This window comes from Neofelis nebulosa, chromosome 4 (assembly GCF_028018385.1).
Source record: "Neofelis nebulosa isolate mNeoNeb1 chromosome 4, mNeoNeb1.pri, whole genome shotgun sequence".
In the NCBI taxonomy this organism is placed as follows: Eukaryota; Metazoa; Chordata; class Mammalia; order Carnivora; family Felidae; genus Neofelis; species Neofelis nebulosa.
The window spans coordinates 93,062,811-93,088,106 of NC_080785.1; the positions used below are offsets into that span (position 1 = coordinate 93,062,811).

The window sequence follows — 25,296 nt, forward strand, 5'->3', positions numbered from 1 at the left end:
TGCTAGTTCAGAAGCCATCACCTCTGTCGTGTAGCACAGCCTTGCCTCATTATCCCCCACCACGATGCCCTTGGCCTTCTAGAAGAATTGACTGTACAACTGCGGTCCCTCTAGAATAAGCCCGATCTTCAGGAAAGAGTATTTATTTCATCAAGGCCGTCACGCTTGAGGCTGCCAAGGCTGGTAATCAGACTTGTGAAGGGCAGCCCACCCAGAGGCGAGTGGCTGCATTTTTATCCCATCAGAAACAAGCCAGCACTCGGCCTCACTCCAGGGTTAGGTGCTATTTCACGTATCAGGCTGTTTGCCAGACAAAGAAGTTGGAGGATGTGTTTGCCCTTTCCGAGATGGCTAAATGGGATGCTGCTATTAACCTCTGAGTAAATGGTTTCTCTGTGATCCTATCTGGAAAACATGGAATACGGGGCTGATAATTCAGTCATCTACTCAGGACTTTTTCGTCCAAGTGCTGACCGTCGCTGGTCGGTGGCCTTCGACTTTGGAAGCGCCAGTTGTCTACCTGGTTAGTACCTTAAGCCTTAGCAGCAACCTCTGTCTCATTCTTTAACATTTCTTGAGTAGTTTCTATGTGCCAATCACTGCTATGTACTAATGGTATATGTTCTACATTTAGAGAAGGCCAAGGCTGTCTTAAATACGTATACTATTAGCAAGAAGAGTAACAAGCGTTAAAGTCTAAGATGAAGAACGAACACTACAATGTTCTATTTCTATACACATATACATGTATGCATACATGAATAGGCAAAGTTCTAGAAAGTTCTAGGAAGAGGCGTAGCAAGATGGTGGGTACTTTCAGGGAAGGTACGGGCATTATGTTTGGGATGGGGGTTAAATAACGTTTTAACTTTTTAAATGATAATCTAATGTCTGTAGCTGGTATAATCAGACCAAAAAATTTTGACCCCAGGTTTTTGTTTGTTTGTTTGTTTTAGATATAAATGTCTGTTTTACTTTGAATACAGCATATGGTGAATTTGGGCTAAGTCTGGGTTTTTACCTTACAATACAAATTCAAAGAAAGACCTAGGAAATTAAAATCCATTCTTTCTAGTCACCAATGAATTTACTAAATGAGACAACATGGCTCTTAACAAATTGGGACCATGTAAGTCACATTTCTATGCCTCGGTTTCCTCATCTGTAAAACAGGTACAAAGGTCACGTGCCTTAGCACACAATACAGGCTCTTCGAAATGTGGCCCCTTGTAATTACTCCCAATTCTGCATTCTGAGCTAGCAGCCTCTCACCCCCCAACAAGCTGTAGCCTGAATATACTCACCATTCGCAAAAGCTAAACCCTGGTTTTTGGCTCATCCAGTTCCTTCTGCCTGGAATGCCTTCTCGGTCTTCTCTGCCAAGACAGCTTCTACTTATGTTCAAAGTCCAGCTCTGATGGTACTTTGCACGTGGAACCTTCTCAGTTTCCACTGCCCAGATGCAATACTTGGACAGACACCTCTTGGAAAAGAGCTTTCTAGATTGTTCTGGACCAGCTGTGCCACACACGAGGCCAGGCGCCTCATCTCTTGCACTGTATCCCTAGCACCAGCACAGAGCACATCGCTGGTATCCGACGAATATCCACCAAGCAGATTGTTAGCGTAGGGGATTTTCTGTGTTTGCTAAATTGCGAGTGCATGGAGAACATCCGAATTTGCCCAGCACTGAGCACAGAGCTCATCAGGTATTTGTTGAATGTGTTCATTCAATAAATGCCTGGATCTACGCCCAGTGTGCTTTCCGGGGAGAAATAATTCACAGGTAATTCTTCAGCCAGAATGAGTCATACCCAATATACATTAGTACTATGTATATATAGCACCATACTTTTCACCGTTTCTGTTGACAGAATGGTAAGTCAACATCCCCAGGTCTCACCGTGTCACCTGTAACGAGGTTCATAAGGGCACCAACAGAACTGATTGCTAGAAAGGTAAACGCGTGCCTTTCCAGAGGGCAATCTGAAATATTAAATTATATATAACTTTGACTCAGGGAAAATATGCCAAATCATGCAGATAAAGAGGTTTACACTGTTGTTTTTAAATAAGAGAAAAACTGGAAATGACCAACCCCCTATTGATGATCATTTAGGTTAATTATGCTAGACCCCTGTAATGGAATACTAGACATTTCCCTAAAAAGATGCAGTCCCATTTTTAGGGCATAACTGGGAGAAAGTAGGCTCCAATTATGAAAAATAAATGTAATATATGTACATTATATTTCTTGAGGGATTAAAAAGGGAAACCATACAGGAATTGCCTACAGACAGCCCCAAATTTTAAATGATAGTTTCCCCTTATTTTAGGGTTTTCTCCATAATGAACATGTCAAGGCTTTGTTCTAAAAATCATTTCAAAATTAGGAGAGTTTCCTGTGATCGCCTGCTCCAAAGTGACCTTTTATGTGCAGAAGTGAAGTTCACTTTAATAAACTCTGTAACCTTGATCAAAGTATTGCAATGTTCACATCCCTGAGAGAAAAGTCTGTCTTCTGCACAGTCAAAACAGAAGAGAAACAAATCAATCTTGCTGCTATCCCTTAAAAGATGCAGGTATTTGATACAAACTTGAGTCTGAGTAGAGTAGAAACAGTTATGGTCAATTTGCGTTTGCAATGTTAAGAGTAGCCAGGATTAAAATTCTTCTTAACTGCCTCCTTTGCTGTTAGGCTCCAAACAAAATATGGTAAACTGTGTTCACCGTTGAGAGTGGATTTTTTTTTTTCTGACAAAGACACATGTTTATAAATGTTTAAATCCTTCAGGTTGTCTGCATGTTGGAGCTGCCCTCCCAAGTGGATGGAGAGGAAAAATGGAATTTGTTATGGAGGAATTTTAGTATACCCATCTCTGTATATCTGCTGTATAGAATGCATGATGGTATGGTCTGAAGAGCTAAGAAAAGAACTGGGATCTTAAAAAGGAAAAATTGCCACTTCAAACATATCCTATCTAAATACATTCACTTTTTTATATTGGTCTGTAATAAAGTTTAGACTTCTTTCCAGATGAAAGCAATTGTTCTTTTAATCCCCAATACGTGACCTTCTCCATTAGTATTTTGCTTTCCTAGGTGAGTCCTCATGCAGTATGGCCAACACAAAGCTAAATGTCAGTGTCGTAAAGATCCCCAAGTGTTTATCTTTAGATATGGGATGTTTATACAGCCTTTCCAAGCTTTGAGCTTCTTCCCATGGTACGAATGTCTGGAATCCTCAAACACTAGTTTGGCTGTTAGATTTTTCAGGCTCCATGAAACTTCCATTCCTGTTCCTTTCTAGAAAGTTCACAGTATAGTGATGCTTTTAATAGGCTCCATTGGGGAGTCAAGGAAAAAAACAACAACTTGGGTTAAATATTCACTTTCACAGAGCTAAGAGTCTAGGTAGGAGTTTGGTTATTACAGAGTCCTGGAAATTGGTTGCATGTCCTATAGATGGACTATAGTAGTTGGGTTTGTTTTTCTACATGACCAAATGAATTTTGTTGAATACACACATATTGTAATAAGTTGTAGAAATAATACAACTTACTACTTAAAATCTGGCCTACCTCATTATTTGTAAGGTACATTGTTGCCCTATTTTTAAAAACTACGTGGAAGATTTGAGGACTGAAAAGAATTCTGTTGAGTATGTTTGGGGACAACCATATGCTCCTTTAGTTGGCTGTTCTTAAAAGACCTACTAGTCCCACAAGAGGATACATGTTTGTTCACTAACATTAAGGATACAGTATTTCAGGGTACCTGGGTGGCTCAGTGGTTAAGCGTCCAACTCTTGGCTTCGGCTCAGGTCATAATCTCATGGTTTGTGGGTTTAAGTCCTGTGCTGGGAGCACGGAGCCTGCTTGTGATTCTGTGTCTCTCCCTCTCTGCCCCTCCCCTGCTTGTGCTCTCTCTAAATAAACTTAAAAAAAATGATAAAATATTTCTATTTGGTGACCCATTTTGACTTTTGTTTTCTTTCTAGCAGAGTCACTTTCGGTGAAATAATTTCTAAGGCCATTTATATAAAAAGTTGTAGTCAATTTTAAGAAAATGTTCTACTGTATTTGATGGACTGTTTAATAGAGCCTAAGACCAGTTAAAAGAACAAGTGGTCTTGAAAGAGAGGGTCCAGGGACGCCTGGGTGGCTTAGTAGGTTGAGTGTCTGACTTTGGCTCAAGTCACCATGTCAACGCTCGTGGATTTGAACCCCACATCGGGCTCTGTGCTAACAGCTCAGAGCCTGGAGCCTGTTTTTGGATTCTGTATCTCCTTCTCTCTCCACCCCACCCCAGAACCCCTCCCCACCTCTCTCTCCCTCAAAAACAAAAAACAAAAAAAAAAAAAAAAAAAAAAAGAGGGTTCAATAGAATGAGTATTGTCCTGGGATAGGTTTTCTATCACGGCTGCCTTAACATTTCTGTCAACTAGCTATGTGACCCCAGCTAAAGTAACCTCAGTACTCTTCTGAAAATGAGGGGAGAGGGGGAGGGAATTCTTTAAATCTCTTGCGTTTTGGCTTTCCTAAACCTTTTTCCTGAAGGAGAGGCAAGGTTGGAGAGAAGATCACATGCCACAGCCCCAGAGAGATGTCCGTAGCTAGCATCTCTAAGGGTTTGCCCAGTTCCATGTAGTACTTTTTGGACAGTCCTTTACAGGGAATACCTTCCACTGGTAGATTTTAATTTTTCTTTTTTACTGTAAATGTTTTGTGATCTATTTCCAAGTCTTCCCTGCAAGCAAGTAACCGTACTAATGACTAGATTTTAATTCTTGGGAGGGAGAGCAAGAGAACTTTGCAGTAAACTTAGTCTATTACCAGCTGGTAAATGGGAGATGAAGTGTAGCCAGCCCTCTATTTCCTAGACTTCCGTGTTTGTCAAAGAAGTATGGAGGTATGTCACGTCAGACATGGCTATGAATCAAACAGCTAACCTTTAAAAACAAAAAGCACGTAATTTATATGAACATGAAGAAAACCATCTTCAAAATCCTGTGCATTCTGATTAATATGTTTAATTAGAGGCTGTGATAAACCTGTTTTGTGTCAAAGTTTGTTCAGTTAGCAGGCTGAGTCAGACAGGTTGGTAGGGCACAAGGAGCCCTCTAGAATGGCCACTCAGAGCATTTAACGAGTAAAACTAAAGATTATATGTAGTTTCAAGCTCTTTCCCAGAAGAGAAAAGCTAGATGCTGATAGATGAGCAGGTGTTAAGAGAAGTCATCCTTCATCTGCTTTATGTTGGAGGGAGAGGGAAAAAGAATGCTCACTCGCGTGCTCTCTTGCTCTCTTTCTCTCTCTCTCAAGAGAAGAAACAGAACCTTGAGGGAAGGAAACAGGAGAGAACAAACGGAGCAGTCTTCTGGTAAATTGTAAGCAGGCATCTCTGTTCCTAAAAGCTTTAATGCTTATAATGGAAAGAGCCTGTGAAAACTTTGGTCACCAAAGTTTGTCACTTCTCTGAAGCAGGAGATTCAGGGCTGGCAAAGAACTTTCAGTGAGGAATATAAAGTGATGAAAAAAACCTTCTGTTCAGGTTTATTTTGCGGGGGGGGGCGGGGATTGTTGGCAAGGGAGGAAGAAGAATGGGTATGTATGTGTGAGGGTTTGCACACAGGAGGGTTTGATTCAACTAGTTTGTTGAATGGCTAAGGATTACTGAGGAACCTAAGAATTGTAGCTGTCTTTACATAAACTTTGCATAAATCTTAAATATACATAAATATATAAACCTTTATGTTGTATAAAGATATGTTTTATGAACACATAAAAATGTTTTCAAATGTGTTAAGGCTTTCTGCTTAGCCACTTAGCAGTCGCTTTTTCTATACAAAGCCTAATTGAATGCAACGCAAAGCTGTCCTTCATTTTGGCTCAGGAAGCTCTGCCTGGGAATTGTAGCTGTCGCCTGTCTGTGAGGCCATGACCTTCATTTGGGAGTGGTGCACTCCAATTTATGGCCCTGTGGCTTGGAAAATATCAACAATCTTGTAAACAAACATCCATGGCCAAGGAAAGGCGAGAGTGTCCAAATGCGGGGGGAAGAACCAGATTTGAGAGGAAAGAGCAGGGACCTTGCTTGGGGGGGGGCGGGGGGGGGGGAGAGTTTTTCCGGTGGAGACTTTTTCCAGAGAAAGGAGGGGATTTTCAATAGCTGCTATAGGGTGTCAGTTACAGAGAGCGGGAGGGATGGGAGAAAAGGATTTCTTTTGTCCTATGCATGTACTCAATTCCCAGTGGACATTTTCCCCCTCTAAATATGGAGTTAAAGACTTGCATTGTTCTCAGTTACATTTTTAGAGGGGCCAACCCACATGGTAAGCCAGTTTCATGTTGCAGCGGAAAACATTTTCATTCAGGGATGGTCCGAGGACTGTCTGATTTGCAACAATTGGGAGTCGATTTATGGAATACGTAAGTGCACAAATATTTAGCATGTTTCACTCTGTGCTAAGTTCTATAAAGGCTATAGAAGTGGCTGAACATATGTTCTGTGTCCTCACGGAACTTGCTATCTGGTTAGATAAGGCTTATCAGCGAACGGGTAGTGTAAGAGGACATTTCAGAGAAAGTGTTTTCAGCTAGGCCAGAGAAGAGAAGGACTTTGGCTGAAGGGAGGTTTTCCTCACGGAAAAATCAGATTTGGTGGACCGACAACAATGGGACTTTCAAGAAAGCCAGCGCTCACTCTAGGAGCCACTAGAAAGAAGTATGGGAGATGTAACATACATGGGGTGATTGACCAGAAGTAGGTCCTGAAGGATTTCAGGAATACCTTTCTCTTCCTGTAGCCCTTTCCCATGTGAGTGACCGTGGGAGGCAGATCAGGTATAGTCATTAGCATTTCACAGCTGCAGGAAATAAGGACATGAAATTCAGAGAGGCTGTGAATCGTGAGAAGTCACGTAGGGGACACTCCAGAATTTAGTCCACTGTCCCCATGCTGTGGGACAGAGAGGGGACTGTTGTAGCAGTCAGGGGAGGGTTTGGACTCCACGAGTGTCCCAGAGATCCTAAAGGGGATGTTGGTTCAGCTGTTTCACAGAGACCAAGGTCCTAGTGACATCACAGGAGAGGTTTGCTTTTCTATCTGGTACAAGTTCAAGCTGGCAGGTAGCCCACAGGAGCCAGGCATAGACAGCTGTACTGCACATGGTCATTGTGTCTCCCCTAAGTCCCAGGAGGCTGGTCTACATGGGCAGCATCAGTCTGATATCTTAGTTTCGCAAACAGGAAGCACTAACGAGAGACTGGCTGTGACTGGGGAGGGTGGCATCAGGTGTTTATGCCCCAACATCCTCTGCAAGGTGGTCATGACTGGCCACCATGCAGGTGGTAAAGGCCACCATCCTTTACCAAGGGTCATGGAGCCTGGTGAGCGGCCTTCCTACACACGCTCTCTGATTCCCAGTTGTTACCATCTTTCCTCACCCACGGCCAAGTGTGCTGATGACCCCCGTCTCATGCTGTCCTTTTATGGTTTTCCTCCACTCTGACCACATCTTTGTCCACCATTCCCTGATGAAACGGTACCCGCTTGTACCCTCTGCATCATGCCGGAACCCTGACTGCTAGTCAATTAGGGACTTAAGTTTCTTTTGCTTTTTTTCCCACCAGTATGATCCTCATCTACAGGGTTATACCTGGCTCACCGTATTGCAACCCACTTGAAGGGGAAAAAGAAATGGAGACTGTATTAGTTTCCTGTTGCTGCTAGAACCAGTTACCACAAACATAGTAGCTTAAAAGGGCATGTTTAGCTTACATTTTTGTAGGTTAGACGTCTGGTACACATCTCACCGGGCTAAAATCAAAGTGTGGCGTGCATAGCTGTGCTCTTTTCTGGAGGCAGTGGAGAAGAATCCCTTTCCTTGCTTTTTCCAGCTTCTAAGGTCCACTTACGTTCACCGTGGTGCCTGTCCTCCATCTTGAAGGACAGCAACATCAGCCCAAACCCTCCTGATGCTGACATCTCGCCGAATCCTTTTTCCGCCTCCCTCTTCCGCCTCCCTCTTCCACTTTTAAGGACTCTTACGATTACATTGGACCCACCTGGATAATCCAGGCTAATTGCCAGATTTCAGGGTCAGCTGTCAGTACCACAACTCCATCTGCAGCCCTAATTTCCCTCTGCCATATGATGTAACAGTTACAGGCTAAGGAGATTAGGACATGGACACATTTTGAGGGTCACTATTCTGCCTACTGCAGCGGGTGAACAACTTCCTTTTAAGGTTGTGTCCTTGAGGTTGCATACAACACTCTCCCCTACTATCCTCCTGGCCAGAATTCAGTCACATGGTCACACTGAACTGCAAGGGAGGTTGAGAAGTACGGTTTCTCGAACTAGGCAGCCGTGGACCCAGTTAAAACGTGGAGGAGTCCTATTACCCAAAGAATGAAGGGAGAGAAGGGATATTGAATAGCAATTTCTAGCCTGTTCCCCCTCGGGCTTGTTTGGTCTTGGCAAGATCTGCTTTTGGTTTCCCCTCACTTCCTTTTGCATCTTGGTGTTTTGGGCTAATTCCAAGTAACTATTGGCCCTGAGCTGCCCTTCACCTGAGATCGGCTTCTAATTTAGGAGAAGATAGAGTGGTTTCCTTAATGGACCACAGCAGCTGCCTCATGTGGTCTGTGTCCTGATCTTTCATAATGATTTTTTTTTTAATTTTTTTAATTTAATTTTTTATTTTTTAAAATTTGCATCCAAATTAGTTAGCATATACTGAAACAATGATTTCAGGAGTAGATTCCTTAGTGCCCCTTGCCCATGTAGCCCACCCCCCTCCCACAACCCCTCCAGCCACCCTCAGTTTGGTCTCCATATTTATGAGTCTCTTCTGTTTTGTCCCCCTCCCTGTTTTTATATTATTTTGGTTTGCCTTCCCTTATGTTCATCTGTTTTGTCTCAAAGTCTTCATATGAGTGAAGTCATATGATTTGTGTCTTTCTCTGACTAATTTCACTTAACATAATACCCTCTGGTTCCATCCACGTAGTTGCAAATGGCAAGATTTCATTCTTTTTGATTGCCAAGTAATACTCCATTGTGTGTGTGTGTGTGTGTGTGTGTGTGTGTATACACACACACCACATCTTCTTTATCCATTCATCCATCGATGGACATTTGGGCTCTTTCCATACTTTGGCTGTTGTTGATAGTGCTGCTATAAACATTGGGGTGCGTGTGTCCCTTTGAAACAGCACACCTGTATCCCTTGGATAAATGCCTAGTAGTGCAATTGCTGGGTCGTAGGGAAGTTCTATTTTTAGTTTTTTGAGGAACTTCCATACTGTTTTCCAGAGTGGTTGCACCAGATTGCATTCCCATTCCGTAATGATTTTCTGCTGAGACTAGCTGGTTTACAAATGTTTCTGACCTCTGACCCACACCGTGTGTGACCTACCCAGTGCGCTGTCCACCATCTTGCTCTCCCTTCCACATTCAGAGTCTTAGATCCTGTCTGCTGCCCTGTTATTGGGTCTTGCCGGTCCCAGTCTCTATAAGCCCGGCCACTACTCTCGGTCTCCGTCTTGGCTGTCTCCTGCCCTTCACTCAACCCCTGCTCTGAGATGCACAGAATTCATCTAGACTTCTCTCTACTGGTCCCTCACACACCTCAAGAGACTTCCCAGTGCTGGGTAGATGTAGCATTCAGTCAACTCAAGTTTAGGAAACAATTAGAAAAATTGTAACCAAAGCAAAGAAAATGTATATCATGTTGGGGTGGCTCAGTCAGTTGAGCATCCAACTTCGTTCGGCTCAGGTCATGATCTCGCAGTTTGTGAGTTTGAGCCCCACATCGGGCTCTGCACTGACAGTGCAGACCCTGCTTGGGATTCTCTCTCCTCTCTCTCTGCCCCTCCCCCTCTCTCACAGCACCCCCATCTCAAAATAAATAAATAAACTTAAAAAAAAAAAAGAAAATGTATTCATGCAGATGCCAGACAGAGCCATGCCTGCTTCCATGAAAGCTGATGGAGCCTTCTCCTATGCAGTATACATGGATCTAAAACCAACAGAGAGTGAAAGTCTGTGTGACACTGTTCACAGTTACATCCAAATGACTCGCAGGCCAAATGTTACTTCCTATACCTGACTTTGGCTTCTGGTCTCTAAGGAAGTACGTTCTTACTAGACGACACAATAGTTGCACCATTCAATTGGAAAACACGCCAATACCCGGCTATTTCTGGGTCCTCATGCTAGAGGATAAACAGGCTAAAAAGGGGGGGAATTATGCTTTGGATTGGGGTACTTGATCTCAACTCTTAAAGGGCTGCTGTTACACAGTGGCAGCCTAGAGGCGTGTGACTACAATCTCCACAATCCAGTCCTGCCACATCCAAGGGCAAAATGTAAGAGCACTCTACCCCTGTACTTGAAGGACCTTCAAAGACAGAATCCTCAGGAAAGGAGGTTTGGGTCACTCTAACTGGCAAAGAGATGCTTGCTGAAGGCAGAGGGAACGTGGAATGAGTAGCAAGGGAAGAAAACCATCAATCCTAATACATCCTCTTGAGGAGTCACAGAGACGAAGTTTGCAATCTCAATCTGTGTTTTTAAATTTTTTTTAATGTTTATTTTTGAGAGAGAGAGAGAGAGAGAGCAAGGGAGGGGCAGAGACAGAGGGAGACACAGAATCCGAAGCAGGCTCCAGGCTCCGAGCTGTAAGCACAGAGCCAGACGCAGGGCTCGAACTCATGAACCAAGAGATCATGACCTGAGCGGAAGTTGGATGCTTAACTGATTGAGCCACCCAGGTGCCCCTGGAAGCATTTGTTTTGGTTTTAGAATCAAAAGGGGGATGAAGAATGCATCGTGATATTAGGAAGAGTCAGATTATAATGGAAATTTATAATTTTTTGATGCTTGGCATCAAAATACTTCCTACCTTGGAAGATTCCAGAGACTGGTGGAGGCGAAACCCCCCTCCTACTACCCAAGCTAAAGGAGGCGGACATTCTCTCTTCTCTCCGGTGGCCAGGGCACATGAAGAGGCTCAGGCTGGAAAGTGTTCCCAGGGATGTTGAGTCATGAGAGAGTGATGCAAGATGCAAGATGCAAGACAGTGGAGAATTAACTAGATGGTTAGAGTGTCTAGTAGGGACAGCATTAGCATCCTCACCCGGGATTTCTGGGAGTGTGATCTCAGACGTGTTCCCGAGGCATAATTGTCCTTGGTTGCAGTCTCTCCAGCCATTTCTCCCATTTTATGTGCTGTTAGATTACGTTTAAATAAAGCCGTTTCCTGCATGATGAGCTCGTGTTGGTTTTCAATGTTTGCATCCAAGAACCAGACTGGTAAAATCATAATATTTAACTGGTCTTTTATTGTTGGTTATTTGGATTCTTCGCATTTTTAATATAAGGAGTGTTATAACAAATTATTCACAAAGCTTTTCTGCCCCTCTGTTTAAGATTATTTTCTTTTTTTTTTCAAAATTTTTTTTAATGTTTATTTATTTTTGAGACAGAGAGAGACATAGCATGAATGGGGGAGGAGCAGAGAGAGAGGGAGACACAGAATCGGAAGCAGGCTCCAGGCTCTGGGCCATCAGCCGACGCGGGGCTCGAACTCACGGACCGTGAGATCGTGACCTGAGCTGAAGTCGGACGCTTAACTGACTGAGCCTCCCGGGCGCCCCAAGATTATTTTCTTAATATGCAGGTTCAACTAAGTCTTACAGTAGATCTTGCCACACATTTTCAGATGACTCTGCAACGTATAAAAGATACCGTTTCACCGAATCTTTGCCTGGGTCACTTCTTGAACAACCAATACAGCAAACGGTACAAGTTACAAATGATTTATCTCAGGAAGAAGATTTTTTGCATATGCCCATTTTTTTTAAGATAACCAAGGCTTATTAAACACCAAAGTTTAGAAAGCATAACCACTTTTTGATTACAGTCTTTCCAAAATACATCACATACTTCCTAACCTCCTCCAACCGGGATCCCTCATCCCCGGAGGCCTGGAGGAGAGATGGTGGGTTTATCTTGCCCTTGCACTTGATTCCCATGCTTTCCTCAGCGCTGGGGAATTTGCTGCCCGGGGTGACTTCAATAGCCTCCTGGTCAGAAGACAGAAACTCCTTCCTCTTCAACCCTTTCCACACTCTCTGGCTGGTACTTGCATAGTCTCCAACCACTAAAAAGGTAAAACGGTTGAATGTTGCTGTTGCAAACAGATACCCATGCTTGGAAAGTCAACCACCTGTTCAAAGGTGGAAGTCAGTGTCCTGGTGGGAAAGCTGGAGTGTGTTCCACTCTGTATGTTGGAGCAAACAACGTAGACATTGTGACAGTCTAGTGTTCAACTCCGTGTGTCATTTGTTTTCGTAGAAGTTTCCAAAAGTGTAAGAACATTACAATCATGTTTCAAGAGAGATTTCTGGGGGGTCTTTCCGGTAGAAAAATGTCATTCCATTCTTCAGGATCTCCAGGGAAACTGCAATTTTCCTAAATAATCTATGTTTTAAGAAATGTCATAATTCTGTGTAATCCTAAAGCCCCCTTCGTTAAATGTTTAAATCCAGTTTTTATGAGTCAGTCTTTAAGGGACATGGTTCCAGCTGCTTTCCTCTTTCATATGGCAGTGTCAGTGTCCATTATTTCTTATGCAAAAATGAGGGGCTAGATTCCCTTAAAATAACCCTGCTGAAGGACAACTTTCACAAATAGAAGCACTGTGCTCTGTTATATAGCAGACATGCAAAACAAGTTAATGTGGACTCATAGACCTAATTGGAAATGAGACAACCCGGTCTTTCATACCAAACAATAACAGCAGGATTGCTACTCTTTCAAAAATCAGATTTTGCAGCAAAAATGCTTACAGACAAATTATGAAAAGTAGTTCAATATTTATCTTTTTGAATCTTGTTCCAGTGCCATTTGGGGAGGGCGGAATTCTTTGGTTGAGAGAATGGATATATAGGGAAGCGGGTATAAAAATTACATTTTGGGGGCGCCCGGGTGGCTCGGTCGGTTAGGCATCTGACTTCGGCTCAGGTCATGATCTCACGGTTCATGGGTTCGAGCCCTGCTTTGGGCTCTGTGCTGACAGCTCAGAGCCTGGAGCCTGCTTTGGATTCTATGTCTCCCTCTCTCTCTGTCCCTCCCCTGCTTGCGCTCTGTCTCTCTCTGTCTCTCAAAAATAAATAAATGTAAAAAAAAATTTTTTTTAATTACATTTTGAATTCTATGCATTTTACTCACGATAGAGTGATAGTTTCGTACATAGCGCAAATCCAAATAAAAATCAAATACAGGACAAGCTAACACATGCCATCCAAATTTATTCCATTCTAGTGTTAGAGACATTGACTTATTTTAACTTCATTTGCTTAAATTTATTTTACTTTATTGTGGTAAGAACATTTAATATGAGATCTACCTTTTTTTTTTTAAGTTTATTTATTTATTTCGAGAGTGAGAGAGAGAGCACAAGCAGAGAAAAAGCAGAGAGGGAGAGGGAGAGAGAGAATCCCAAGCAGGCTCCACACTGCTAATGGGTAGCCTGACGTGGGACTGGATCTCACAAACCATGAGATCATGACCTGAGCTGAAATCAAGAGTTGGATGCCCAACTGACTGAGCCATGCAGGCACCGTGAGATCTACCTTCTTAACACACTTGTAAGTGTGCAATACGTTATCCTTGACTTACGTGTAATGTAAGGCAGAACTCTAGAACGTATTCACGTTGCTTCACTGGAACTTTATGCCCACTGATTAGTAGTAACACTTTTCCCCTTGTCCCCCAGCCCCTAGCAAGTCATTTCACATTTAGTTTCGCTTGACTGAAATGATGATTAGTAAATAGAATACTTATTTAGATTTGTGCTTGCCATATGTAACAAATTATTTTTAGGTTATGAAAGAGAAAGGAAGGCAAGAGGAAAGGTTTCTCAAGCCAGAGGCGATTTCTCTGCTTCCCCCTTTCTATTCCATGCGGAACAGCATTGCCTGGGCCCAGCTCAGATCTCTGGCAAGGACCGGGCTCGGGACAGGGAGGCAGGCAGGACTGACCATTTCTGTTTCTCACGTTCAGCACAGCTCCTCAGGTTTACTTGTCAGAAGCCAGAAAGGAAGGCACAGGTGACTTCGTACTTCCCCTCTGCCTAACTGTAGCAAGCAGCGTATTTATTTTCTCGCTCAACAATCTCATTTTTAATGGCAACAACTTGATCTTCCAACTCTTTCAGTTGGTCAGCTTTTTCTTGTCTACTCAGATTCAAATCTTGGATCTTCTTTTCTAAATCTGAAACAAGAAAATGAAGTACAGGATGTATTTGGTTTTGGTCTGGTTTGGAATCTGGATACCTGCCTTATACCTTACACAGGGATTTACGGGTCTCTTAAAGATGTATTTAGCTTTGCGTTTTGATTCCACGGACAAAACGTTTATTTTCACCAGACTTCTTGAGGTTTTCACACAAATCAGGGCAGAAAAGTTGATATTTTTGTCTAAAAAGTAGTTTCTATCTAATGGCATTTATCAATGTCAGTCTAAAGCGAGTTAGAATTCATTAGAAATGAAAAGACAAATGATGAGCCTTGATTGGATTTGGTGCATATTTCCAAATGTTTGTTCTTGCTGTTTTAACTTCACTTTTTTTTTAATTTTAATGTTTATTTTCGAGAGTGAGACAGACAGAGGGTGAGTGGGGGAGGGCAGAGAGCGAGGGAGACAGAGAATCGGAAGCAGACCCCAGGTTCTGAGCTGTCAGCACAGAGCCCCAAATGGGGCTGGAACTCACAAACCATGAGATCGTGACCTGAGCCGAAGTCAGGTGCTCAACTGACTGAACCACCCAAGTGCCCCTGATGAGGAACTTCTTAAAGAAGGAAAATAAATGTCTTGCTTCACCTGGACAGATCACACCTGGGTGATCGGGTGGCCTGGGGGAATTGTCACACTAGCCTGGAGCGTGTGTCTAGAGGAAGGAACCAGAGTGCTGAAGACATCTGAAATGTGGGTGTTTTTTGTCATCCTAAGGAAACAGAATGAAACCAGCAGGTGAAAGTTCCAGGAAGGAAGATTTTGTCTGATTTATAAAGAACTTTCTAGCAGTCGCAGCTGTTCAAAGAAAGAGCTGTTATGGAAGGTGGCGAGCATTCTGTCTCTAGAAACTTAAATACAGGTCACTTGGGAATGAAAAGGAGATCCAGCACTGGAAGGGGACTTGTTCTAAAAGGAGAAAAGCCCCCTCTGTTTCCGCCACATAAGTGAGTGAGGCTATGCGGGTTACTCCTCGTTTGCCTGACCACATCCATTCTCCATCCTGCTCTGTCCTGGAAAGCTGGCCTCAGTGGGTGACATCATCCAGCTCCCTTGATCTCTGGGTCTCATTCACACTTGGCCCCTGGACAGTTCTGGGAAGTGATGGTAGGGGGAGGGCCGGGCGAGCAGACAGTCCCCGTGGAGAAGCAGGCAGTTTATGCATCTGTCCGCCCAGCCTGCAAAGGTGGCCCCCCCGCCTCTGGCTCCAGCCTTCATAGAGCTACTTCAGGGCTCTGGCCCTCCTGCTTCCCCTGCCCCTTCAGGCCCAGGGACACTGATGGCTTCTCATTGCTGCCTGTCACCAGGTACCTCCACACCCTTACTAGATTCTCTGAATTCCTGGGTGGTTTTTAGAGTTCCTCCTATCAAGAAGTAGAGGCTATCTGCCCTCCCCCCTCAAACCAGGTCCAGCACCGCATGTTGTTTTGACCAGTATGAAGGGAAAGAAACGTACAGGACCACAGGGGCCTTGCAGTTTCTGTGCTCATTCTCATGGAATTCAATACAAGCAGCCGTAAGGCAGCCTGGGATAAAAGACCCTGGAGAAAACGGTCCAGCATCTCAGTCAAGCCCGGCCCCGGGCAGACCAGCCAGCTGACCCAGGAGCTGAGAGCACCTGCTTGAAGAACTCAGGACAGACCCACAGAACAGCCACCCAGAAAGCCACAGAAAAATAATGCACGGCTGCTGTGTTAAGCCCTTACATTTGGGAGTGCTTTGTTACACAACAAATAGATAACAGAGCCCACTCTGTTTATAAGTATGCGATCCAGGGGCATCTGGGTGGCTCAGTCAGTTAAGCATCCGATTTCAGCTCAGGTCATGGTCTTGCAGTTCGTGGCTTTGAGCCCTGTGTCAGGCTCTGTGCTGACGGCTCAGACAGAACCTGGAGCCTGCTTCAGATTCTGTGTCTCCCTCTCTCTCTGCCCTTCCCCCACTCATGCTCTGTCTCTCTCTCTCTCTCTCTCTCTCTCAGAAATAAACATTAATATATATATATATATATATATATATATATATATACACACATATATATATACACATACATATAGAATATGTACATATATACATATGTATGTGTGTATATATATATATATATATATATATGTATATATATATGATCCAGAATTCTATCCAGGTGTGCTTCCTATTTTTCGCTGGGACCCTGAATGACCCAAAGGACTATAAAGGGACCCTGGCTGTGGACTGGGGTCCATTCTCACTCAACCTTGACCCTGCCAACGTAAATAAGGGCTCCCTTCTGGGGTCCCATGGGCACTTCTTCCTAACAGGTACGACCAGAGCACAGCTGTTGGGGTTCAGACCCTTCTCGAGTGGCAGAATCAGGAAGGTGGCCAAACCAATGTCTTCTTTTCCTACCTTGTTGAGCTGTCAAAACAGCTCTCAAAACAGAGCCAAGAAAGTGGAGTGTGTTATTTTAGACTTCTCTTAGAAGGCCCCTAACTTCTCTTCCAAGCGAATTTCAAAAACTGTTGAGAGTTTGAGGCTATGGGAATACGTGGAAACAGTTTGGGCCTCAACATAAAACACAAGACAGAAAATGTTCTCCCCACGTTTTTGCTCCTACAGTAAGGACGAAGTTGTGTGAATAACAGCAACTGATTTTCATGGTATTGCTTATGGAGGGCACAATAAAAACCGCTCTGTCTTTTTGACTCTTTCCTAGTTAATTTCTTCTCAAAATTGTTAGGAAAATATGGAAAGTGAAAACTGTGTAAATTACATAAATGTAAAAGATGTAAATTATATAAACAATTACATTAATAGAAAAAGTAGCATTTTCCTCTTTACTCTCCCCCTCCCCAGAGATAATGAATGGTAACAGGGTGGGATGTATTTTTCCTGACTTTGGCCCACACCAATGGTGTGTTCTCATTTTGTTCCCTGTCATAGTGGGAATATAAGTGATTCTAAGGCCAAAGACTCATTTTATAACAAAGAAGCATTATACAGGAGGAGTCTTGGTTGTTTGAATATTTTGAGAGTTATTTACATTCCAAATGAATATGATTCACTTTAAAGTTTTGGAGACAATACAAATACAACCAAAAGTGAAACTAGACCACTCATCATTTGGTATTTCTTGATGATTTAGAAGCAGTTAAGGGCATGATGACTGCCTAGAAAAACCATGAGTACAAGTTGTAGGGGAAGAAGATTCTGATGAACTTTCTGACTGTATGCATTCTGTATTTACTACACTTTGTGCGCATCTGAATGTCCATTTTTGATCAAAATCCTTGTCTGGACTATGATTCCTTCTGGAATGCTGCCTACAGATCTCTGTAGGATGACCAGTGCCTTGGGGTCTAGATCACATGGACTCCAAAACAGTTATTTGCATGAGAGGAGAAATAGGAAGCATAGGTTAGGACGGGGTGTTTCAAGTTTCTCAATATCCACACTACTGATTCTCTGGGTAAAATAATTGTTCACTGTGGGGCTGTCCTGTGCATCATGGAATGATTACCTGTGCCCCCGGCCCCCATCCACTAGATGCCGGTGGAACCCCCTAGGTGTGACAAGCAGAAATGTTTTCAGACGTTTTTGTCCCCAGGGAAGGAGATAAAATCACCCTGGGTTGAGAAACAGTGGGTTCGGAAAAGGGCATTTCAGGTTGACCAAAGGCCATGCCAGTTTGTTCTGATGAACACAGAAATGCAGGCTCGATGATACCCTTTGAAGTAAAACCATGTAAGTGGCTTGTTACACTGCGGTCCCCAAGGCACTGACCCCATTCCTCCTTCCTTTCCTCAGTGGACTCATATGTGGTTGAACTGTGTCATGATCAATTGGTATACATTCTACCAGGGAAGTGCGGCACTCTGTTATTGTCACAGTGGTGGAGCATGTGATAGAATAGAGAGAACTCCCATATAATCCAGCAATCCCCTTTCTGGGTATCTCTCTGAAGGAAATGAAATCCATATCTCAAAGAGGATATCTGCATTCCCATGTTCCCTGCAGCATTATTCACAATAAATAAACTATGGAAACAACCTGAGTGTCCATCAATGAATGAAGAAAATGTGTGTGTGTGTGTGTGTGTGTGTGTGTGTGTGTGTGTAATTCAGCCATAAAAAAAGGAGGAAATTCTGCCATTTGCAACAACATAGATGAACCCGGAGGACATTATGCTAAGTGAAAATAAGCTGGAGAGAGAAAGACAAATACTATATGATCTCACTCATAGATTCATGTGGAATCCAAAAAAAAAAAAAAAAAAAGTTGAACTCCTAGAAGCAGAGAGAATGGTGGCTGCCAGGGTCTGGTGGGTTGGGGAAATGGGGAGAGCTTGGTAAAAGGGTTCAGTTTTAAGATGAAAAAGTCTGGGGATCGCATGGTCAGTGCGGCGCTGTCTAGTTAATAATATTCTATTGCATATAGGAGTAGATGTTAAACATTCTTACCATAAAAAGTATGTGGGCTGCTGTTGATTAACGTAATTGTGGCGATCATTTTACAACATATATGCCCATCATATTGTCACAGTGTACACTTTAAATATAGACAATTTCACCTGCCACTTAGACCTCCAGAAAGCTACAAAAAAGGAAGAAATACCTGCTATTCTTCTTATCTTGTCTTCTGTATCTGTGGCCAGTTTTTCTGCCGCCTCTTTCAGCTGTTCCACTTTATCTAATGTTACCTTTGTCAGTCCTGTGGCACTTGTCTTATGCTGCAGAACAGCATATTGGTTGTTTAGCTCTGCAAACTCCTATAACAGAGAAACGCTCCCATCACCAGAAAATATTTATAAAGCGTGTATACGGGTGTGATAGTTGCCTGATACCGTTCACAAAAGGTGCAAGCGGAAACCATGATCTGATCAATATGCTGGAGTCACCCTGATATTTCCAACAGGGCTTTTATTTGCAATGTTTTTTTTTTTAGACTGAAAAAAAATCCTCAGCTTTAGCTAATTAAACATAAAACTGCTTGGTTACAAAATAGCAATGTTAATTCCATGTTAAGGCAATGATTTAGGAAGCACCGATTGTTTGTGCTAAACTAGCTAAGGTGGGAGATACAGAGGACAGAACTGACGCAATCCTGCCTTTGACAAATCTTTGGTTCAGCTGGATCAGACAGCTGCCTGTACAGGATGAAGGGCAGAGTTAGTGGCAAAGATTTAGTAGCAACGATACGTTATTTGGCTGGCAAATAGGTAAGAGAGAAATGAGGCAGGAAGCGAAGTATATATGTGTTAGTGTCCAGAGCTCCCTCAGTGTTAGAATGGACATCTCTGGGGTCAGCCCGCGTGGCTGACAGTCTAGAATGTTAAATAGATGAGTGAAGGCCAGGAAGGCCCCATGGAGATGGGGAGGGGGTGGGCGGGAAGTACCTTTCTCCACTTCTGTTCATAGAAAGTGTGCTCAAGTCCCAAGTGGGGGGCGGGGCGAGGGGGGAGTGACCCTGCCCATTAGAAATTAAAAGCAAGAGAACCGACTAATTGTAAAAACACTTGAACATCTTTCCTTTGTGTAAGCTACTCTATTAATGCAGCCAACCAGAGATATCCTGCTAAGAAAATGAGTTGATAGTTTCTTTCAGCAAACTAGATTAGTAGGGTATTTTCCACAACTGTTTAATTAACTCACTCTGACTTTTGTAACATGATCTATTCTCTTTGGCAGGTGACTTTCACTTGTTTTCATTATAGGTTATGTGATTTATCTAGAGTAAAGGGTAAATACGCCCAAGATAGACCCACGGCACAGACTGTGAATGTTTGGAAGGGAGGGAAAAAATAGACCAGGAAACCACTAGAAGTACTAGGAGGAGTAGATGAGGGGGAGGAAACACTCCTAGGATGGTCAAAGGACGTTTGTCTTCCCCGGAGACAGCCCTCCGTTACAGAAGAGCCTTCATGCCCATGGGAATCCCGACTAACACACACCACCGAGCAGGGTCCAGCACTAAGGGAACTGCTGACAAATGGCACCATGAGGTGGGGTTAAAGGATTATCCTTCAAAGAAGCACTGTCTGCTCTTGGTGGCACTGGTGGGGCCACTGACCTGTTCAAGGCCCCCAGCTTGGCGTTGGGCCGATGCAGCCTGAGCTCTCACGCGGGCCGCTCGCCCCCTGTTCCTTTGCAACGTGGTCCGCAGCTGGGAGAGTCCAGCTTCCAGCACCGACTGCTGCTTTGCTGAGTCCAGCTTGTTCTCGGTGTCCTTGGCTTCCTTTTCAGCCTGTTGTCGATTGAAAGACCAGAAAGGAGAAAGTCTCTTCGTGTAACAAACCACACAAAAACAAATGATCTAATTATGCCCTTCAGAAAATAAGCTAGGTGTGAAGGGAAAGTAAATCATTCCTTCAGTTTTTCAGTTCCACCCAAAAGAAAGTTGTAATAAAATATTCCTAGACATACGCGTGGGTGTGAAAGCAAATATGACCCGTATCTACGCACTTTCCAGCCCGTTTAAGAATAAAGCGCTTGCCAGTGAGTGAAGACCCTCATCCCATCCCTTCTGTCCCCCTAAAGGGAACCACTCTCCTGAATCTAACATGCGTCACCCCGTGTATTTCTACATGCTTTTTTACTATTACAAAGTCGGTATTTTTAACACCTGCGGTATTTCTTTTTTTTTTTTTTTACTGTATGCAAATAAATGACACTGTCTCTTTCTGCACCTTAAATTTTTAATTCAAAGTTATGCTTGTATACTTCATCTTGGCTAGTTTGCATAGCTCTTGTTTATTCCGTTTTAGCAATTTAAAGCATTCCATTGTTCGGATATACAATTGATATTCCTATTCTCCGGTTATTTATTGCAGGTGGCTTCTAATTTTTTTTCCCCCTTACAAACAATAATGAACATCTTATACTTGTTTCTTATTTCCGTGACTACATTTGTCATATATAGAAGTCAAATCTGACTGGTCATCTGTTATATCCTTTTTATTTATTTATTTTTTTAGAGTGAGAGAGCATGAGTCGGGGAGAGGGGAAGAGAGAGAGTCTTACGCAGGCTTCATGCTCAGCCCGGGGCTCAATCCCACGACCCTGGGATCATGACCTAAGCCGAAATTAAAAATTAAGAGTTGGATGCTCAACCGACTGAGCCGCCCAGACGCCCCTGTTATCTCTTGTATCTCATTCTTTGGTCGTCCTTTCATGCCTTCTTTGATTTTCCCAAGCATAATAAACATTATGATTTTGTATTCTGTATCCAATGATGGTATATCCCCAGTCTCTTGTGTTCTGATTCTGTTGTTTACTATTTCTGATGACTCTTGCTTGAGGCAGGCAATTTGTTCTTTTATGTGTTTGGGGAGAATTTTTTTTGAGTCTTTGTTTTAAGGTGAATTCCCTTGTTTGTCTCTGCCAGGCATCTGAGGGCAGCCCAGGACCACCTTAAGGGACATTTTCAGCTTAGGTTGTGGGGGGCCACACAGGTAGTGTGAATCTGACCCTCAAATTCCTGTGAAAGCCAGCTTGGGGGTAGAAATTCTTAGTCAAGACTTTCCTTCCCTACAGCCCCAGTGTCTTACTGGGGCTGCCCTCCCAGGGTGTGTGTGTGTGTTGGGGGGAGGGGTTTAACATTTCACTGAGAATTTTGCCTTTCCATTTGGGGTCTTATTCTCTCCTTGAATGGGCTTTGTTTTCTGTCTCTTCTGCCTGGTGAGCATTAAGACCAACAGCTCTCATGCACCAGGGGTTGGCAGATACACTCTGCTCGCTGTCAGGTTCATGCTTTATTACCTCTCTGGCGTCAGACTTCCCTGTCACTGTTGGCCTCTGAAGAGTTCATCCATTTCTTACTAATTCAGCTGTGTATTAAAATTAAAAAAAATCCTATGCAACATTTTGGGTATTTTTCTACTAGGAGGGCTCCTTGGGGTCCCGGGTGCACCATATTTGTAGAAATAGAAGTCCCTTGTTGTGCCCTTGGACACACGAGGAAATTTTTCTAGAGTACAAGTCTACGGACTGTTTCCGTAAAGGACCAGGTAGTAAATGTTGTTGTGCTCTGTCGTTCATAAAGTCTTTATTACAACTATGCAACTCTGTGCCACTGTAGCACAGAAGCAGCCACCGACAGTGTGTGGCTGTATTCCACTAAGACTTCATGATTTGGGATAAAAAAAACAAAACAAAACAAAACAAAAAAACAACAGTTAGTGAGCCCATTTGGCCCGTGGGCTCTATTTCGCCATCCCCTGTTCTAGAGTATATGCCTCGAAGGGGAAATCCTGGAGCCCTTCTTTGGTTTCTCTGCTGCCCAATATTTGCAACGGGTTCATATCCAACCCTTTTACTTCCTGGTGCACTGCTTCCTGTTCTGTCTGTTTCTGCTTTTCTTTTCAAATTGCATGTATTTACCTATAAAGCCTGGCTGCAGAACAGAGACCGAGGAACCAGCATTCTATGGAGAAGGGAATAGACTGGAGAGTGGAGACTTGGAGGAAGACACTTCACACACCTTGGGACTAGGTCCTGTCCTGTCCTCCACTGCTAGGTTCCTCTCCCGGATCCATTCTGTGGGTTAAACCATGGCTTTGCACCCTGTCCCGTGCTCTGGACGGGACACTTTCTTTAGGGTAAGATATTCTTTCAGTCTTAGGATAGTCTGATGAGCTCTCATGCAAAACCTGGGAGTTACAAAACCCTGGCAACAATTAGCTTTATTTCTTTGCCTCATGAGCTTTCACAAGTCTATGGCTTTCCCTGGAATCAGAAGGGATTAAACTCCGGCCTCAAATCTACCTTTAATAAGCTGCGTGACCTTAGGCAGGTCACTTAACCTCCCTAAGTCTCAGTTTCCTCATTTATAAGCAGACAGTAGCACCTGCTTCTTCCCCCGGGAGGGGTCAAGAATGAATGAAGTGATACTGTGAGAGCTCCATAAAACATTGGGGCGCCTGGGTGGCTCAGTTGGTTGAGCATCTGACTTCGGCTCAGGTCATGATCTCACGGTTTGTGAGTTCAAGCCCTGCACTGGGCTCTCTACTCTCAGCACAGAGCCCATGTCAGATCCTCTGTCCTTCTCTTTCTGTCCCTCCCCAGCTCACGCTCTCTCTCTCTCTTGAAAATAAAACATTTAAAAAAAAGAACATCAATTAAATGCATAAAGCCACCATCATTTTATTTTATCCTAAAATCATCCTATCAGATGGGTTAGGGCAAGCATCACACTGGCACAAAAAAAAAAAACCATGCTGTGTCCACATTCAAAATTTTTTTCAGGTTAGTTTCAAAGAGGGTACAGAAATACCTGCACAGTGTTCTTTTTAATTTTTGTTATCTCTGCAGTCAGCTGTGTGATGGCAGAATTTATCCGTCCTTGGGTGGTTTGAACTTGTTGCAATCTATTCAGCGTTTTGTCAAGATTTAATAGAACATTTGCTGCTTTTCTAAGGTAAGATATTAATGTGTCAGATTAGATAAATATACAATTATTCATTTATTTCACCTTAGGAGTTCATTGGACTCAACGGAAAAACTTGGCTGAATTATTTATAAAGTAAATTTAAATTACTCTTAAGCAAGGCAAAGTGCGGAAATCTTTATTTTGAGAAATAGGTATCTTTACATGCCAATAAGAATGCACATATACACATATCAAATAGATACGGATTTCGGCAGATATGGAAATCAATGACACAGGCCTTGTTCCTTCTTGATCTGTCATAACCAGAGAGGCTTGAGGACTCTCACTGCCCAGCTTTGAACAAAATAACTCTCCTCAGCCGATTCCAGTTCCCTGGTTTGTCAAACTTAAGCACTACTCTCTAAATCCTCACCGGAGTGGGGGTGGGATAGTCAAGAGACTCCACAGACAGCAAAGAGAACTAAAACCCCTACGTTTTCAGGCTGTGTTTATTCAGGTTTATTTAAGCTTCACTGACATCCTAGCTTCCAGGGGCCCAGTCAGAGGTTAAAATCACAAGCATTCCAAGTGATAGTCTGTTTTACAGAAATAAGCTCACCTCTAGTCAACAGTCAGCAGATACTTAGATCTGTGGGCTCAGAAGTACCTTGGGAAGAATGTACCAAGCGAGTGGAATATCAGATAGACCTTTGCAGAGGCAGAATCACAAGTGCGTGTGGAACAGCAAGAAAAACTGACTTGCAAAACATCCGCCTTCCCCATGCAACCCCACCTCTCCTAGTGGAATCTCTCACTCACTTTTTTAAAAAGGCTATTTTTTTAAAACAGTTTTGGGTTCACAGCAAAATTAAGCAGAAGGTCCAGAGAGGTCCCTTATGCCCCCTGCCCCTCTCCCCCACCCCCCCGCGGGCACAGCCTCCCCAGTTATCAACATCCCTGCCAGGCTGGTACATTTGTTAGCATTGACGAACCCACATGGACACATCATAGACACTGAAGTCCATAGTTTACATTGGGGCTCACTCCTGGTGGTGTCCATTCTGTGAGTTTGGACAAACGCACAATGCCACGTATTCATCATTATAGTGTCGTACGGCATATTTTTACGGTCCTAAAATTTCTCTCTGCTCCACCTTTTTTTTTCATTCCTCCCCTCAACCCCTGGCAACTACTCATCTTTTTCACTGTCTCCACAGTTTTGCCTTTTCCAGAATGTCCTTTGGTTGAACCATACAATATGTAGACTTCCCTTTCTATAACTTCTTTCTCTACAGTTACTGGAGGGGCTCAGGAAAGTTCTCCTAACACTCCCTGACCACCGTATCTTTTTATTATATTCTTTTTCCTTCAGATTTTAGAGAGAGAAGCAGAGCGTGCACACATGTGGGGGGGAGGGGACAGAGAGAGAGAGAGAGAGAGAGATTGAATCTTAAGCAGGCTTCACACTCAGTGCAGAGCCCAACATGGGACTTGAGCCCATGACCCTGGGATCATGACCTGAGCCGAAATCAAGAGTCAGATGCTCAACTGACTGAGCCACCAAGGCGCCCCTCTTTTTCCTTTAGGTTTTCAATGTAACTGCTTATTAAATTTAGAAAATATGAAAAATTAGAAGAAGAAGAAGAAGAA

General features: G+C 43.3%; 1 protein-coding gene and 1 long non-coding RNA gene across 3 annotated transcripts in view; one reads left to right on the forward strand and one right to left on the reverse strand.

Annotated features, from left to right (window-relative positions):
• LOC131509551 (uncharacterized) overlaps positions 1 to 25,296 on the forward strand; it is a 45,438-nt gene that overhangs the window by 7,057 nt on the left and 13,085 nt on the right. The window contains exon 2 of the long non-coding RNA XR_009260569.1: positions 23,589 to 23,694. This is a non-coding gene — a long non-coding RNA (uncharacterized LOC131509551). The remainder of the gene's footprint in view (positions 1 to 23,588; positions 23,695 to 25,296) is intronic.
• LAMB4 (laminin subunit beta 4) overlaps positions 11,813 to 25,296 on the reverse strand; it is a 107,643-nt gene continuing 94,159 nt past the window's right edge. For both annotated transcript variants that reach the window (XM_058725388.1, XM_058725390.1), the window contains 4 exons: positions 23,551 to 23,689; positions 20,350 to 20,523; positions 18,895 to 19,048; positions 11,813 to 14,286 (listed from right to left, as the gene is read on the reverse strand). In XM_058725388.1, coding sequence (XP_058581371.1) covers positions 14,147 to 14,286; positions 18,895 to 19,048; positions 20,350 to 20,523; positions 23,551 to 23,689 — 607 coding nt within the window. In that variant the 3' untranslated portion in view covers positions 11,813 to 14,146. The remainder of the gene's footprint in view (positions 14,287 to 18,894; positions 19,049 to 20,349; positions 20,524 to 23,550; positions 23,690 to 25,296) is intronic.